The sequence below is a fragment of the Haplochromis burtoni genome, unplaced genomic scaffold (assembly GCF_018398535.1).
Source record: "Haplochromis burtoni strain Fernald_Lab_line unplaced genomic scaffold, NCSU_Asbu1 Contig_129, whole genome shotgun sequence".
Classification (NCBI taxonomy): domain Eukaryota; kingdom Metazoa; phylum Chordata; class Actinopteri; order Cichliformes; family Cichlidae; genus Haplochromis; species Haplochromis burtoni.
The window spans coordinates 1,200,690-1,215,411 of NW_024582490.1; the positions used below are offsets into that span (position 1 = coordinate 1,200,690).

Genomic DNA, 14,722 nt, shown 5'->3' on the forward strand with positions numbered 1-14,722 from the left:
TGGGTCTGACCCAAGTGGATGAACTAAAGAGAGTGATAGCAGCAGGAAGGAACGAACTCCTGCGTTGTTCCCTCAGACAGCAAGGTTGAAGGAATCTGTTGCTGAAACTGCTCTTCAGATTGTCCAGTGTGTTATGAAGAAGGTGGGAGTCATTTTCCATGATTGCCAGCAGTCTTGGCGACATGTTGGCATGTCTGCATTTCTAAATTAGACAGCAGTGGTTGGCAACCCTTTGAAAATCTCTCTGAGAGTGATTCCAGCCAGTCCAACTCAGGCTACAAGTGTTTGCAGAAAAGTTGCCTCTTATCAGACGACCTGTGCAATTACCTTGGGATCAAAAGTGGTTGTGACTTTAAAACATCCACAATCTGGGTAACCATTTAGTCACCACAAGTTGCAATCAGTGTTAGCAGGCCATTTTTTGTAGATGCAAGCAAGGTTGCTGTCCTGCTTTTGCTCACATGACTCTGCCCATATGAATACTATGTATTCGAATACTATATTTGGCCCTCACATTTGACCTGCATAGCTTACATCTGTTTATTCTTTTAGGTTGGACACTCCAGGCCTCACATGTCTCACACTCATACTCATATATTTCTCTCAGACAAACAAACTGTTTGTCCCACATTTAGTTTGTTGGGATCTAGTCACCCTGTTATAGGATGTAAATACTTGTAGGATAAACACTAATGTGCCAGCATTATGCAACAGGATGCTCCTAATTAAAATAAAAGGGACACAGACAATCGTAGTTTACAGTTTATATGAAAAACTCATAATAAATAACTTTGTTCTTAAATACTCTGTTTTGTAATCCAGGAAAATGTAACACCAGAAACATCAGACATTCTGAGGGAAATAAATGACTCAGAGGACATCAGCTCTGTGCTCAGTGACCACACTGTCAGTCTATTAAGCTGAAGTTTAAACAAAAAAAAAACAACATCTGATCTCCCTGAACAAAACTGCTTCATTTGTTTGATGTGCATTATTTGACTGATGTCACATTTAACTTAACGGCAGTCATGAGAAACATGAAAAGGCACATTGTCAGTTCAGCATCAAAACCTGCAATTGAAAGGGAAAAAACAGTATTTTACATAGTTTTTGTTCCCTGCAGTCTCTTCATACACCACAAGTGTGGAAATCGGAGAAGCGAAAAGATAAACACACATGCGCTGCCTCGTAATGTAGCTAACCTGCTACATTTGTAGCTTCATGTAGAAACAGGTTTCCTCAGAAACATTTAAAAGTCGTTACATATTATGAAACTTAACAAACACGTTGTTAATTTTCATGCTATGTTTGTGTTCCTTGCACCTATATTTTCAGCCTATCAGCACAGCAGCAGGCATCTCATTGATAATTAAAGGCCAAATGCAACCGTGATTCATTTAAACATCATGTCAGTTCCTCATCTGGTGCACCCTTCACTATGTTATACCATTTATATTACCCATAATGCAATTTCTTTAGTCTTGGGACCATATAAAGTGTATGATTTGGATGAGTTAAAGCCCTTTAAACCATGACCAATGAAGCTGGAGGTTCAGCTGTGGGGGCAGAGTTTGTCTTTCTTTGGTCCTCTACTGTACTTCTTGTCTTTGCAGACTGGGCCCAAGAGGAGAGGTAGGCTGTAGAGGAAGATGACAACCAAATTCAACACCACACAAAGCAGCGCCGGACCCACTGAGTTGGCAAATGTGATGGGGATTGAGTTTTCCACGAGCCAGGAACGGCGTATCGTCATGTCCTGCTCCATGGCCTGCATCTGGAAGTGGGTGCCGAGGATGGCGCACACATGGAAAAGCTGATGGCTGTGACCTGCAGAGGGAGCAGTTGATATGTGTTTGTTAGAGGAAAGAGGTAGACTGCAAACGTTCAGCACTGAGCAAATGATTCACATTGGAAGCGCAACATTAACACAGGATATGTGAAAAAACAGAGGTGATTATGCATTATTGTTGTAGCACAGCAGAGAGAATACTTTTTAATATCCACTTAATAAAGCTGGAAAATGATTAAGTCAAACTAGTCAAACATTTGTTCAATGCTGGTTTGGTTTATAATTGATGGATGTTTTTCCGTTGGATCTTTTTGTCACTGATTAATTACCCCTTAGTGTTGGTGAATGCTTATTAACCTCACCTTAGGATCAGAAATTAGCATTAAAATTCACTTTATTTGAAGTACAAAAACCATAAAGACGTGAAAGTCACAGACTTATTGCAAAAAAATAGCCAAAACAAATGACTTATAATAAATAGTACATTGACCATTCAAAAAAGCTAAAAAAATTTCATGCTGAAGGAAAAGACAAGAAATGCAGCACAATACAGCGATGCAGAGAGCATTTTTAACGTAATCTTTGCCAACAAAGAGACAGTTAAAGTTCTTTCATGGATCTCTGCTTTCAGTAGCTTGTAAATGTCTCCTTTGTCCGTCTTCCTTTTAGTGCTGAGCAGGTTGTGTACAGTGGTTTAATTTGGGGGTTTTTGTGAAACTCTATGTACAGCTAAGAGGAACCGGCGATAACGCTCTATCAGTAAACAGGCCGAAAAAGCTAAACATGCTAATAATTATAAAGAGTGCTCGTCAGATCTGGTTTACCTATGAAGTCGAAGCTTCCGGGTGCCAGGCGCTCGGGTAAATGGGTGGCAAACAGAAAAGCAGTGAGAAAAGCCAGGGTGATGTGGTAGTAGTGGAGGATGTTGGTAGCGTTATCTGTACAGCCCTCCCCTTTACACAGGAACACCTGCGAACACGACAGCACAATCGCTTTTAACTTCAATGGTTAAATAGCCGATGACTGTTTTTTACTTTAACACCCCAAAATTTCTTAATGAGGGTCAAACTCTCTGCATCTGCCAGTGGAGCTGCTTTCATGTCATAAACGCAGATTGAGAAAAAAAACAAGAGTATTGTTCACATTTATGATATTTATGATATTGTTTTCATCATAAATGTTAAACGCATGTATCTAAACAGGGAGCTAATTGGTTGTAAAGTATTCAGGTGGGTTCCAAACATGAGCAATTGGCTTCTGCTTTGTAAGTCTTTCAAAGAAAATACTCGGCTCCTCTTGATATACACTGAAGGGGTTACGTCATTTTATAGAAGGTTACCGCCTTCAATAAAAGGAGTTTATTGTTTTATGATATAATAAAATATTTTCTTCAGGGGTTAGTGATTTTTATCTGTTTATTATGCCCTTTTCTGTAGTAGCTGTGAATTTTACCATGTAACATACATAATTTTAGATTATTATACCAAGGATGCAGCAATATATTGAATATGTATTGGAATATTAGCCCCGTACTATATAGCTTCTGTGTAGCCATCTACTGATGCTATTTGCCAACGTTTTTCTGTTGTTTCGCGTCAGTGTTTGCTGGCTAAACTTTCAAAGGCAGTGTGATGATAAAATTAACTTCTGCATAACTTGTGTAAGGGAAGTAATTGTTATTTTTGTTTATTTAAAGCAGCAACAGCTTTAAAGTTAAATCTGAGGTAGCGTTGATGGCTAAGTTATGCAAATGGAAGTGGAACATTGAGCGCCAGGGTCAAAAACCCTTAAAAAATGCTGTGTTTTTTGGTGTAGCAAAGAAGTTTGAAGATGATACTCACACAGAAAATTACAAACATACACATGCTTTCAGTCTGTCGGTCTGTTACCTATTGTATGGTTACCTCTCTAGAACTAACCGCATATTTTTCTTTATAGTGTTTCAGGTGTGTCTTGTGAGGCAAGTGGATGTTTAAAGTGCCTTACCCGGTAGAACAGAGGAATGTTGTCAAACAGGTAAGGGTAGGCAAAGGCTACGACTCTAAGACATTTGCTAAACTTTGGACTCTGGTACTCAGGGAATCTGGAGGGGAAAAAAAAGAAAGAAAGGCATTTTCAGTGGAGGAAGCTCTACAGAAACAGAAACAGAATCATCATCGATAATGAAAACATTATGTAAGAACTGATTATTAACCTGCTACATTTTTTAAACAGAACATAAATTAAAATGGAATTACAGCTGAAAACAGCTTGAATGAGCCAGAAATGATAATAAAACAAATCTTTCTTTAAACAACTCAAAATATAAATACACGCAAATATATTTAAATTTACGAAGCATGTGGACCATGAAATGTTTTCTGAGCAGCACGTTAATGCAGTGCACGCTCCTTCCTATTGTTGCGTGAAGCCAGGAGTGACTTTGAGTCCGTGAGTCAGGCTGTTACAGAACACGTTTAGCTGCCCTGTGTGTCAGCTCCTCCAACCTGCTCCAATTGAAACTGTGCTTGGAGTCAGTCACCGTTCAGGGCTGGTCCGTATAGTTACAGTTACGCCTCTGTCAGTGCACCCCAGGGTGTCTGTGGCTATAATGTAGCTTGCCATCACCAGTGTGTGAATGTGTGGATGACAGGTTGTGTAAAGCGCTTTGGGGCCCTTAGGGACTAGAAAAGCACTATACAAATACAGGCCATTTACAGATACATAACAACAGTTGTGTTAAGAAGCAAGTTGCTCAATTGCACCTTCGAAATTCCATTCACCTACTGTGGTGTGTCCGAAGACTTGTCAATACTTTAAATAGATGACTCGCATGTTTTACGTAGGCACCTTGCATTTAAATAATGACAATGCAATGAAAAATACAGTTCAGAGGACGATAAACGAGACGGAGGAGCAGATTGTTAGCAAATACGTTTTGTTTACCTCTTAATGATGTCGTGATTATACTGTAGAAATGGTAAGCCAAGCCTTAGCGGTGGGAGAGATAAGTGAAAGAACAATCATTAGCTAGACCAAGCCAACATTTTCCAGTACATAAAGGTAATAAATATGATTATTGCTGTAAATGGAAAACGTGGAAAAGTGAATACTGTGTTTTGCCTCTTATGATCAAAGCAAGCTTTACATTTTCCAAGAGTTCTGATTTGCAGTCGCTGAGAATGATCTAGATTTTGATGTAAGCCACGCCCACCATTGTGCTCTACCAGACACGGTGCTCAGGCTGTTTGACAAGATTTACGTGACTCATGTACTCAAGTACAACCTCGAGATACAAAGACGACAAATATTTGTTAGTTGTCACATTACAATGTTGTCCTGGACCAGGTTCTCCCAACTGCTATAAACATATTTTCCTTCTTATTAGTTCAGCTGGAGTTGAAACACTGACTGCGTAACTGTATGCTTCCTAGAAAGTGTTACTGTGCTAATGACGACACGATAACATGCATGTTCGCCTATACAGCGTTATGTATAGCATGGGAAAAGGAAAAAGCATTTAGTGTGTTATTATGAGAAGATGCAAATGTTAGATCTTAACTGAATTTCTCAGAGGACTCCTCTAAAGCTTTCCATTTCAAAGTTTCACCCACAGCTGGAGCTTTAAATGGGCAAAAACTTTTAGATCAAACACGCAGTCACGCAGGCTAAAAAGGACCTGCAGCATGTTTGTGCTCAGTTCTGCACCATGCACCTGCAAAAAAAAGCTGTACTGTTGTTAGTTTTATTGTATCTGCACTCTTATGCAATGGAGAGGTTCTATCCTGTTTTTCCCCCCTTCATTTTCATTCACAGTGAGGCACTTACGGTATATTTTATTCATCTTGCATAAGATGAGCTTTTAGATTTTAGATTGGCTTGAATCAGTTAAAAATTGATTTTGAGCTGGGAACGTAATGTTTTTTTCAGTTGGAAAATTTTGTTAAAAGCACAAAGTGAAGCCATCTGCTGTTAAGAAGGCTCGCATGTTAAATTGCATAGTACAGACACCTCGTCTTGCATAATAAAAGCATAAATCTAGGATAGGAACAGCATCAGCAGTAGGGATGTAAAAGTCACTTTTTCAGCTTACCTGGAGTAGCATGCTAGGATGGTGCAGATGACGGTGTTGAACACAGTGATGGTGATGTAGGACTGGTGGAAGGAGCTGTTCACCCACTTGTCGGGGAAAATGTAAGCTGAATAGACGATCGCTGAGCCTGCAGCCGAGCACACCATAAGCATGAAAATCTAGTCTTCCAGCACTCCATAATTCCATTAAAATCTGACCTAGAAAACTACCATAAGTTTAGACTGCGCCTGAACTTTAGAAAAGGGAATCCACATTGGTTTCACTGAACATGTAGTGGACCCACTACTGTGCAGTGGACGTCCCTGCCCCTTTCGAGTAGAAGTACAAATTCACCCATCGTGTATCTTCCTCGAACAGCTTTTGTTTTTCACTTACCCAGGCTGTAGAAACTGATAGAGCCATAGTCAAAAAAGAAGCAGATGTGGCGTGCCCGCACTGACATGGTGCTGAAGGTGTGAGCGCAGCTCGACGCCAGTGGATAAATGCAGCAGGTGAACAGGAAGATCACCATGGGCCAGGTGAAGGAGTCCTGCCACGCTTTCTGCATCAGCACCACCGTTACTAGTTTCCATAGGAAGTACCTGCCGGGAGAAAAACTGGGTTGATGAAATCAGAATGGATGTAGCACATGCTTATGACAGATGCGTCTAGTTATAAGGAGTATTTAGTAGTTTTAATTCGTTTAGTTTTGGAGTGTGATTATTTGATGGTGTACTCAGAACAAAAAGGGCTGTGTGCACAGACAGACTGCAGGAAGAAGAAACGGAGAAACACGATGCACGTGCTTTCATACGGGAAGGTCTAATGAATAGTTTGATGGTATGATATAAATCGAATGCTATGGCTTTTATAGTCACCAAATCAATGCTGCTGAACAAACATGGCAGATTTTCCAGCCGTGGCAAACAGAGCTCTGAGTCTGTTTAGGGTGACACTTTAGGTGGGGTTTTCCTTTCATTCGTCAGACATGGAAAAGGTTAATTATTAACTAAAGAGCACTGTAGCTAACTGATAATTGTAAGGTTAAAAAAGAATCTGGCAGTCAAAGCTGAAAGACGCACATCGATGACTAAACCCAACTTCTATCATTGCTCTGTTTTGTTAGTAAGCTGCTCAGCGCTGAATTCACTGTGGTCATACCATTTGTGGTATAAATATGAAATAATATACTCTATATGTCAGCTGTGAGCACAGTAAACACACGTTGGCTCCCATGTTTCACACGGCTTTCTGTACAACCACTGAATGTCATTTTTCACATTTCTGTTTGCTGAAGGATTAAAGAACCACAAAGCAAAGTCTCAAGGACTACGAGGTGACATCCCAGCTGTTTCCCCTTCAAGTCTGTACACTGCGCTATGCTGTCTAGCTCCATATTTTATACACAGACCTGAGAGTCAAACTTTTCCTCAAGGCAAGAAAGCTAATAAGTGTTTAAGTGTCCAGAAGTATTAACTGGAGCCGGAACGTCCAGCTGGCTCCGTGCTTTGAAGCGACACAGCAACATTAAGGAGGCCAGAAAACCTACATATAATAGCAGAAAGTTGTATGTAGCACCTATCAGTGTAGAAAAAGTACTTTATTACTCAGAAAATGATGTATTTGGCAGTTACCTCTGCAGCTGACTTGACTTTCCAAACACTTTTATCCTATCATGAGGATATTGTATTGCCTTGTGTATTGCAGTCACTGCCTCGACTTCTCAGAGCGCCTCACTAACAAATCAACATTACTCGTGCTTTTCCCATCACCGAGCAGTTAACTAATTGTGGCAGTTTATGCAAAAGTCTTCAGCACAGATCTGCTCATTACTACCTAGGTCTACATAGAGCCCCTGGACACCAACACCCATGTGTCCTTTGCTTATCTGAACACAAAGACACTCACAACCACCCATGCAATCAAAGGAAGGAAGGAAGTGCAGAGCGACTACTGGGAAAAGAAGCCTCTGAAGTACCTTTAAATCCTTACACAACAAGAACAGCATCGAGACGTTAGCTACAGAGCTGCCACAAGTCATGGACAGAGTCACGTTTGTCAAAGAGACCGAGAGGAATCGCAAGTTTAGGAGGCCGAGGAGCCAAAACTACTTTAGAAAAGAGTCCTCGGTATTTTTCTTTGTCCACCTTTACTTCTGTTTGTTAGTCATGCAAACTCTTACGTTGGGTTTATCGTTGTGCTAACTGACAGGCTTTAAACTGGACAGGCTTAAATTACTGCACACAGTCGTCAGACTGGATTCCTTATCGCAGTTTTCAGATTTTAGTAATTCCCTCACGTAACGCACTGCCTAATCAGTGTAGCTCATGCTGAAACCACATCTACACTTGAGTCTTGAGTATAAAAAAGGACATTAAGTCTCCATCATAACTATGCTCAAATAGAAAAATGAAAGGTTTTCTGTAAATGCCAGGATGAATGATGATGAGCTAACTAGATTTAATGAGTTACTGATCAACTTTACAAATTTGAAAACTTCTTTGTCTGTTGTCTGGAAAGCTTTGTAATCCTCCTTCGTCCCAAATAGTCACAAATTTTGGTCAACAGGACAGTGCTGATAATGAATTGTGTAAACACAAACAGGCTCATATTAAGATTGAGCATCGTCATACGCAAAATGACAGTGACAGGGAGGCACCGTGATGGGGGACCCGCATCGTTGCTAAAATCACAACAAACATCTGTGTATATTCAGTCCTCGTGTTACGTAAGTCGGTGCAAACAGATGCTGCTGAAGCTGCAGGTCCCGTGAGCCTTTTGATCTCCATTCTGTGAAAACTGGCCACACTACTTTTAAACTTTTTTTTTTTAGTATTAGTACTGTAACGTGCCACTGATCCTCTGCCATCTGTTGAACTCCATCAAGACGTGCACATAACATGAATTCCAAGCGCACTGTACTGATAGAGGTGATAAGACTTAGGTCCGACTGCAGAAAATGCCACGAAGGTATAAGGTAAATATTCAAAGAAAATTCTAGAAAACTCAGAGTCCTACGAGCTTTACAAGATGTGCAAGATTCCTTCTTTCATGAATCCGACCAGGCTGGTCAGGAGGGAGTGTAAAATCACGTACACTCTTCTCTGCTTTAAAAAGCTGCTTCTCTGCTGCCCCTTTATTCACAGCCGGGTCAGCACAGCCGGGAGCGCTGCTTTTCTGCTCGGCTTTGCTTCTGTATTAATATTTTTATTTAGTAAACGGAGAAAATAGTAGAAAGACTTCACTAACTATGATGTAAGACTGTACTTGATCGCTCAGCTGTCACCTCGTGTACAAACCAGGCCACCTGCCAGCTGAATCTAAATTCTGTCAGGTGTGTCGCATGTTGTCAATCTTTCCAAGCGCACAGCAGGGGGGTGAAAACAACTTTGCAGTGAAAGAAAAACAAGAGAAAAAAAATTGTCAGCTGTACCAGGTGGGCAGAAAATGGGTCCAGATATTGAGCGTCTCATTGGTCATCTGGAAGAGGCTCAGGATGCAGTCGGTGGCTGAGCTCCGGGGGTGCCGGTACCCAGTAATAATGCCGTCCTCATGGAAAACCTCAATGAAGAAACACTTGCAGTTAGTGCTCTGCCCAAATGTGAGAAGACCAATTTTGTTTTCACCTCTTCTGAGAGTTTAACAAAGAATGCATGACTAGGACTTCTCAAATATAAAAGCGGTTTGTTTCTTTTTCAACATTTTGCATGTTTGACTTTTGTCTTTGAAATTTTTTCTTTTTTCAAATTTCTAGCACTTATAAAAAGCGAAAAGTTGTAAAGATTGAGTGAAGGTAAACTTACTTTGGGCACTTGATTGATGGTGAAGACTCGTGGCAATTTGATGAGGCTGAGCATGACTATGGCAAGGTGCTGCTGTCTGAGAGGCGAGCTTAACTGAAGCTATAAGCCGGGTGTGTCTCCGTCTTTTATAAGGTTTGCGTTGTCATGCTGTTCTCAAGGTTCCTCCCCTATCGTGTCCTCCCTCTTCAAACCCAACGAGAATTTCCAGTGTACCTGTGCCACTCCTACTCCTGCTGTCTCTCTGGAGGCAGAGGGTATGCACACACAGGTGTATGCTCACATAAACAGACACATACACACACCTGCTGCTTGGCCACAAAAAAAAAGTTTGACAAGACTGGACCAAAATTACTCATGTCACAGCGACATTAGTGTTATGAAACAAAGCTATTGTTATTTTGTAATTGCGTAACACTCCTGTGGCAAAGACAGTCTGCCCAGTAAGGCAGGTTTTGCAACGGAGGACAATATTTTTAGACAGAAGTTCAGAGTTTCAGGCCAGATAAGGCTGACATCATGAATGTAGGGTGTAAATCAGCCTGGCAGAAAAGTCAACAGAGTTCCTTTCACGCACTTTCCTGCTCACCTCCCTGTTAAACTGACAATTCACCATCTACCCTCCACCTCCCCACCCCCAAACCGACATCAGCCGTCACGCCCGGTAGAGACGGCCGAACCCAGTCGGACCTCCCCGGCCTGTTATCTTGTTCAAACTCTGAAGCAATGAAAGCAAACATGTCTCACTGCTCCTGCAGAATTAGGAAGGGGAAAGTAGGATAAGCCTTTTTATGTGGCTTGTTAGATCCTTTGTGTTGCACATGAGAGAGAAAATCAATTTGGTTCTTTTTTCTTTTTCTATTTTCAATTTGGCGAAATAATTTTAAATCACGAAAGAGTTTTTGATCTGAGTAAAACTACAATAATCATTAAGCTATTATAAAAATGTCATGCTGGCTTAAGAATAGACACCAAGTTAATCATCCATCTGGTTTTATTCCTCTAATCCTTGATATCAAGCTTCTGTTTTCACATTCCTTCAAACTATTCTGGACCTGTTTTGTTTTAAATATACACAAAGTCCCTTAAACCACTCGATCTTGTACTGGTCTCCAAACCATCACTATTGCACCCTCAGTGATCCACCTTTTCCGTGTTGGGTTGTGAGCTGCAGCTCAGTGCCATGAACTAACGCGTGCACTGCAATGGAGCACCTTGGGATTTCATTCCGCGTTCCCTCAGAGGAGCAGAGCTGCCAGAGCAACATCTCGAGTTGAAAATCCACCAACAGGAGCTGCTCGTCTCACCGGGAGTTCGGCTTGGCTCGAGGTCAGTTACAGTTAAAGTGTGAGTTAATATGTAAGTATTTAAGAGTTTTAGGGCCAACAGTATAAACAAAGTCAAGTGCAGAGGGTTATGACTTTGGTAGAGGAGAGAAAAACAAGGTTATTTGTAGGACACCCCAAAGCACACCCCAGTGAGAGCGAATTCATGGTCTCCCTGCGGAGTGAAGAGAGAAACGGACGAAACATGATGTCTGAATTTTATAATTACACCTCATTTTTTTGTTTTAATATAATTATACTCATAAACTTGACTTGGGTTATTCAATACAAGGGAGGAAAAAACACAATGAGAAAACAAATTTCCAGAAGTTTCTGCTCACACTCATCCAGCTTTACTGATGAGTGTGGTTGACACACAGGACAACACATTTCACGCGCTAGCTTAATCCTGAACGGTACAGGCTAATGGAAAATTTCTTGTGGCAATGTTGTGGTTGAATCTGCACAGACGAACAAAATCTTCTACAGTGTTGTTTTGGTTTTTGTACTTACACTAACTACAAAGTACCGGTACTGTCCAGTTTTACAGTATTTTTTCCTCTTCAGTGAGTCACAAATCGAATTAAATGAAGTGTATTTAATTTGATTACCTCCATCTATAAGTCATCTGTGCAAAATCATGTTGCAGCATGTCTCATTTAGCACACGGTTACTGTGAAGAAGTGAACAAGGAGGCGCAGGAAATTGTAGCTGTGTACGCTCTGCCCTGGAGAGCACAAAGACTTCATTTAGAAGTGTTGCTATGATTATACTTTAACTGATGTGAAGATGTGATGTGGGTTTTTTTCAGTGTTAACTCAAATGTTTAAGTAGCCAATCACATGGCGGCAACTTGGTGTATCAACTGATTTTTTGAACATGACAATGAGTTTAACAGCTCAGCAGATAATACTTTTATTAATATTAACATCATATCTCCTTATCTCAGCAGATTTAAGTCTAATAGAGCGCCGTGGGATGTAGTTGAAAGGGAGTTTGTACTGTAATTTTTACAGTAGGAGCCTGTTATAGTACAAAAACTTTAAAATAACAAACAGAGCTGGGAGTACTTTACTGTAATTTAACAGGGTGATTTCTTATGGTGTGCCTGAAAACATTTGCACGCTGTAAAAAGATTTTATCGCAGTGTCTCTACCACTTCCTGCTGTTTATCAGCTGACAGAGTCTGCACCGAACCTGTCGCCTCATATACCGTCTGCCCACTGTTTCATTAGTTTTTCTTACCACTGCAAGGCCTTCACCCTATGACATCCAGCAAATCTCAAACCACCTTCTCATATTACAGGAATAATTAACAACAGGCAACAGCAACAAGCCAGTAAGCAAGCCTCAAAGACCTGCTGCTCTTATACACATTAAATACACTCCTTGCATTTTAAAATTTGTTTCTTAATCTTGAATGTTTAACAAATAAGACGTATTATTAATGACAGCATTAGTAGTAATAAACTGGATTTTTAGCTTCCAGCTGATACCTGGTTTAGTTATTTTGGTATCGCAGAGCTGACTGAAATATAATATTGGTGAATATTGCTCCTGTACAGACAGGTGAGTTGGTGGAATCTCTGTTGTTATTACTACTTACTATGTACAATGCCATGAAAAAGCCCCCTCCTCTCGTTTCTTCTTCTTCTTCTTTTTTAAAATGATTATATTAGACAAAGATAACCTGAGTGAACATAAAATGGAAATGATTACTGCAAGACAAATCACTTAAATAGAATCTGTTTGAAATGGGACTAAGATCTCAAAAAGCAACACATCATGCCACGATCTACAGAAACAACTAAGAAACAAAGTCAGTGACATCTACAGTCAAGGGTCAAAAGTCATTTCTAGGGCTTTGGGACTACAGTGAATCAAAGGGAGAGCAATCAATTACAAATGGAGAAACCATGAAACAGTGGTGAACCTGCCCAGGAGAGGCTGGCCTACCAAAATCAGTGCAGCGATGACTCATGCAGGAGGCTGGCAAAGAACCCAGAACAATATCTGAAGAACTGCAGGCCTCACATGCCTCAGGTAAGTTCCACAGTCATGAATCAACAATAAAACAAAATGGACAAAAATGTCAGGAATGGCATTCAAGTAGAAAATCACTTCTGACCAAAATGAACACAAAGACTTTGTCTGTGAAGGTTCTCAGTCATCCAGGTCATCGTAGTCAAAGGAGACCCAGCAACACGCTCAGACAAAAACTGGTTCACCCGAAAGACAAAACGCCAAAACACAGACTTAACAATGTGGTGTATGCGGTACAGTGTAGCGAGGAATGCTCAGACCTCTACATTGGAGAGACCAAACAGCCACTTCACAAGCGCATGGCACAACACAGAAGAGCCACCTCCACAGGACAAGACTCAGCAGTCCATCTGCATCTTAAGGATAAAGGACACTCTTTCGAGGATGCCAATGTTCACATTTTGGACAGAGAGGACAGATGGTTTGAAAGAGGAGTGAAAGAAGCCATCTATGTCCACTGTGAGCGACCATCTTTGAACAGAGGCGGGGGTTTACGACACCAACTCTCTGCCATCTATAATCCAGTTTTGAGATCCCTCCCCAGACGCCTTAACGCCCACTCACATCCTGGGACAGCTGATCTCAGGAATTCGCATGATAAGGTGGGGCCAGGTTTCACAATGAACGCACCCGAAACTCTGGCTGATTGGGACCCACACCCAGTTTCACACCTTGGCTCAGGCGATTAGAGGATCATCAGGGGGTCCTTTTGTCCCTCTGTGGGGGGAAACTCCCACTAGGTTTATATCTGAGACTCTCCACCATTTGACCTTAGAACTGAAGAAGCTTCTTGGATGAGAGGTGAAACGTCTTCAAGTAACTTAAAGAAGTCCAGACGCTTTTCTTTGCAAGCTCCTTTGACAACACAAAGACTTGTCTCACATTTACCAGAAAACATCCTGATGATCGCTGAGACTTTTGGGAAAATATTCTGTGGGCTGATGAGGCAGAAGCTGAACTCTCTGGAAGGTTTGAGTCCCAGAAAAGAAACAGCTGGAGAAATGAGAGAAAATATAAACTGCAAATTTATTTTTAAATTTATAAAAATGGACTTTACTGCTACAAAAATGAAATAAAAATAGCCAAACAATCCTACATCTCCCAACAATGATCTGTCTAATTCTAATATACATCAAACACCATCATTCATAAGTTCCCCTCACACTGACCAGCTGACGTGCAGTAAAAGAGCTGCGATATCGACTGAAGCGAAACATTAAGGTGATGACATATTAAAAGGATCAACTTGAGCTAATGAGCACAGAGACATAACAAAGGCATGATGATGATCCCATACAGGGTCACTGGAAGGTTTACTGAAAACGTGACTCGAATGCTGTGACCTTTACGTGCGTCAGTATTTGATGCCGGCTGAAGACTGTTATAGATGACTCTGATGTGTGAAACAGCTGTCTCCACCATCATCAGTCAAGCACTGTTTTAAGGATCATCTATAGAGAAATAATGCAAATGTGAAGAATCACTGATATGAGTGGATGGTAGCAGACAAGTGCATTTTACTTCACGGACACCCAAAATCAAAATAAGACTATCTGTTAAATTGGCACTTGTAATTTCCCATCTTGCCACAAGGTGTCAGTGTTTTCCAAGAGAACCTGCTCGGCCGACCTCAGAAGGTTCTTCAGATGGTTGTGATGAATGTTTTCGTTTCTGTCTTTTCTGTTGTCAGAAGGTTTCTGCATTTTTATTTTGG

The 14,722-nt window shown here is 40.9% G+C and overlaps 1 protein-coding gene across 2 annotated transcripts; it reads right to left on the reverse strand.

Moving 5' to 3' along the window:
- Positions 1-749: 749 nt before the first annotated feature.
- LOC102303873 (membrane progestin receptor gamma-B) lies at positions 750-9,763 on the reverse strand. 2 transcript variants are annotated; one of them, XM_005930461.3, is made up of 8 exons: positions 9,644-9,763; positions 9,274-9,401; positions 6,237-6,442; positions 5,862-5,988; positions 4,715-4,759; positions 3,776-3,872; positions 2,614-2,758; positions 750-1,827 (listed from the first exon to the last, which is right to left on the reverse strand). In XM_005930461.3, the coding sequence occupies exons 1-8, from the start codon at positions 9,695-9,697 to the stop codon at positions 1,553-1,555; spliced, it is 1,077 nt and encodes a 358-aa protein (XP_005930523.1). In that variant the 5' UTR covers positions 9,698-9,763; the 3' UTR covers positions 750-1,552. The 2 variants fall into 2 exon arrangements, with proteins under 2 accessions (XP_005930523.1, XP_014191663.1); XM_014336177.2 differs by lacking the exon at positions 4,715-4,759.
- Positions 9,764-14,722: the final 4,959 nt, after the last annotated feature.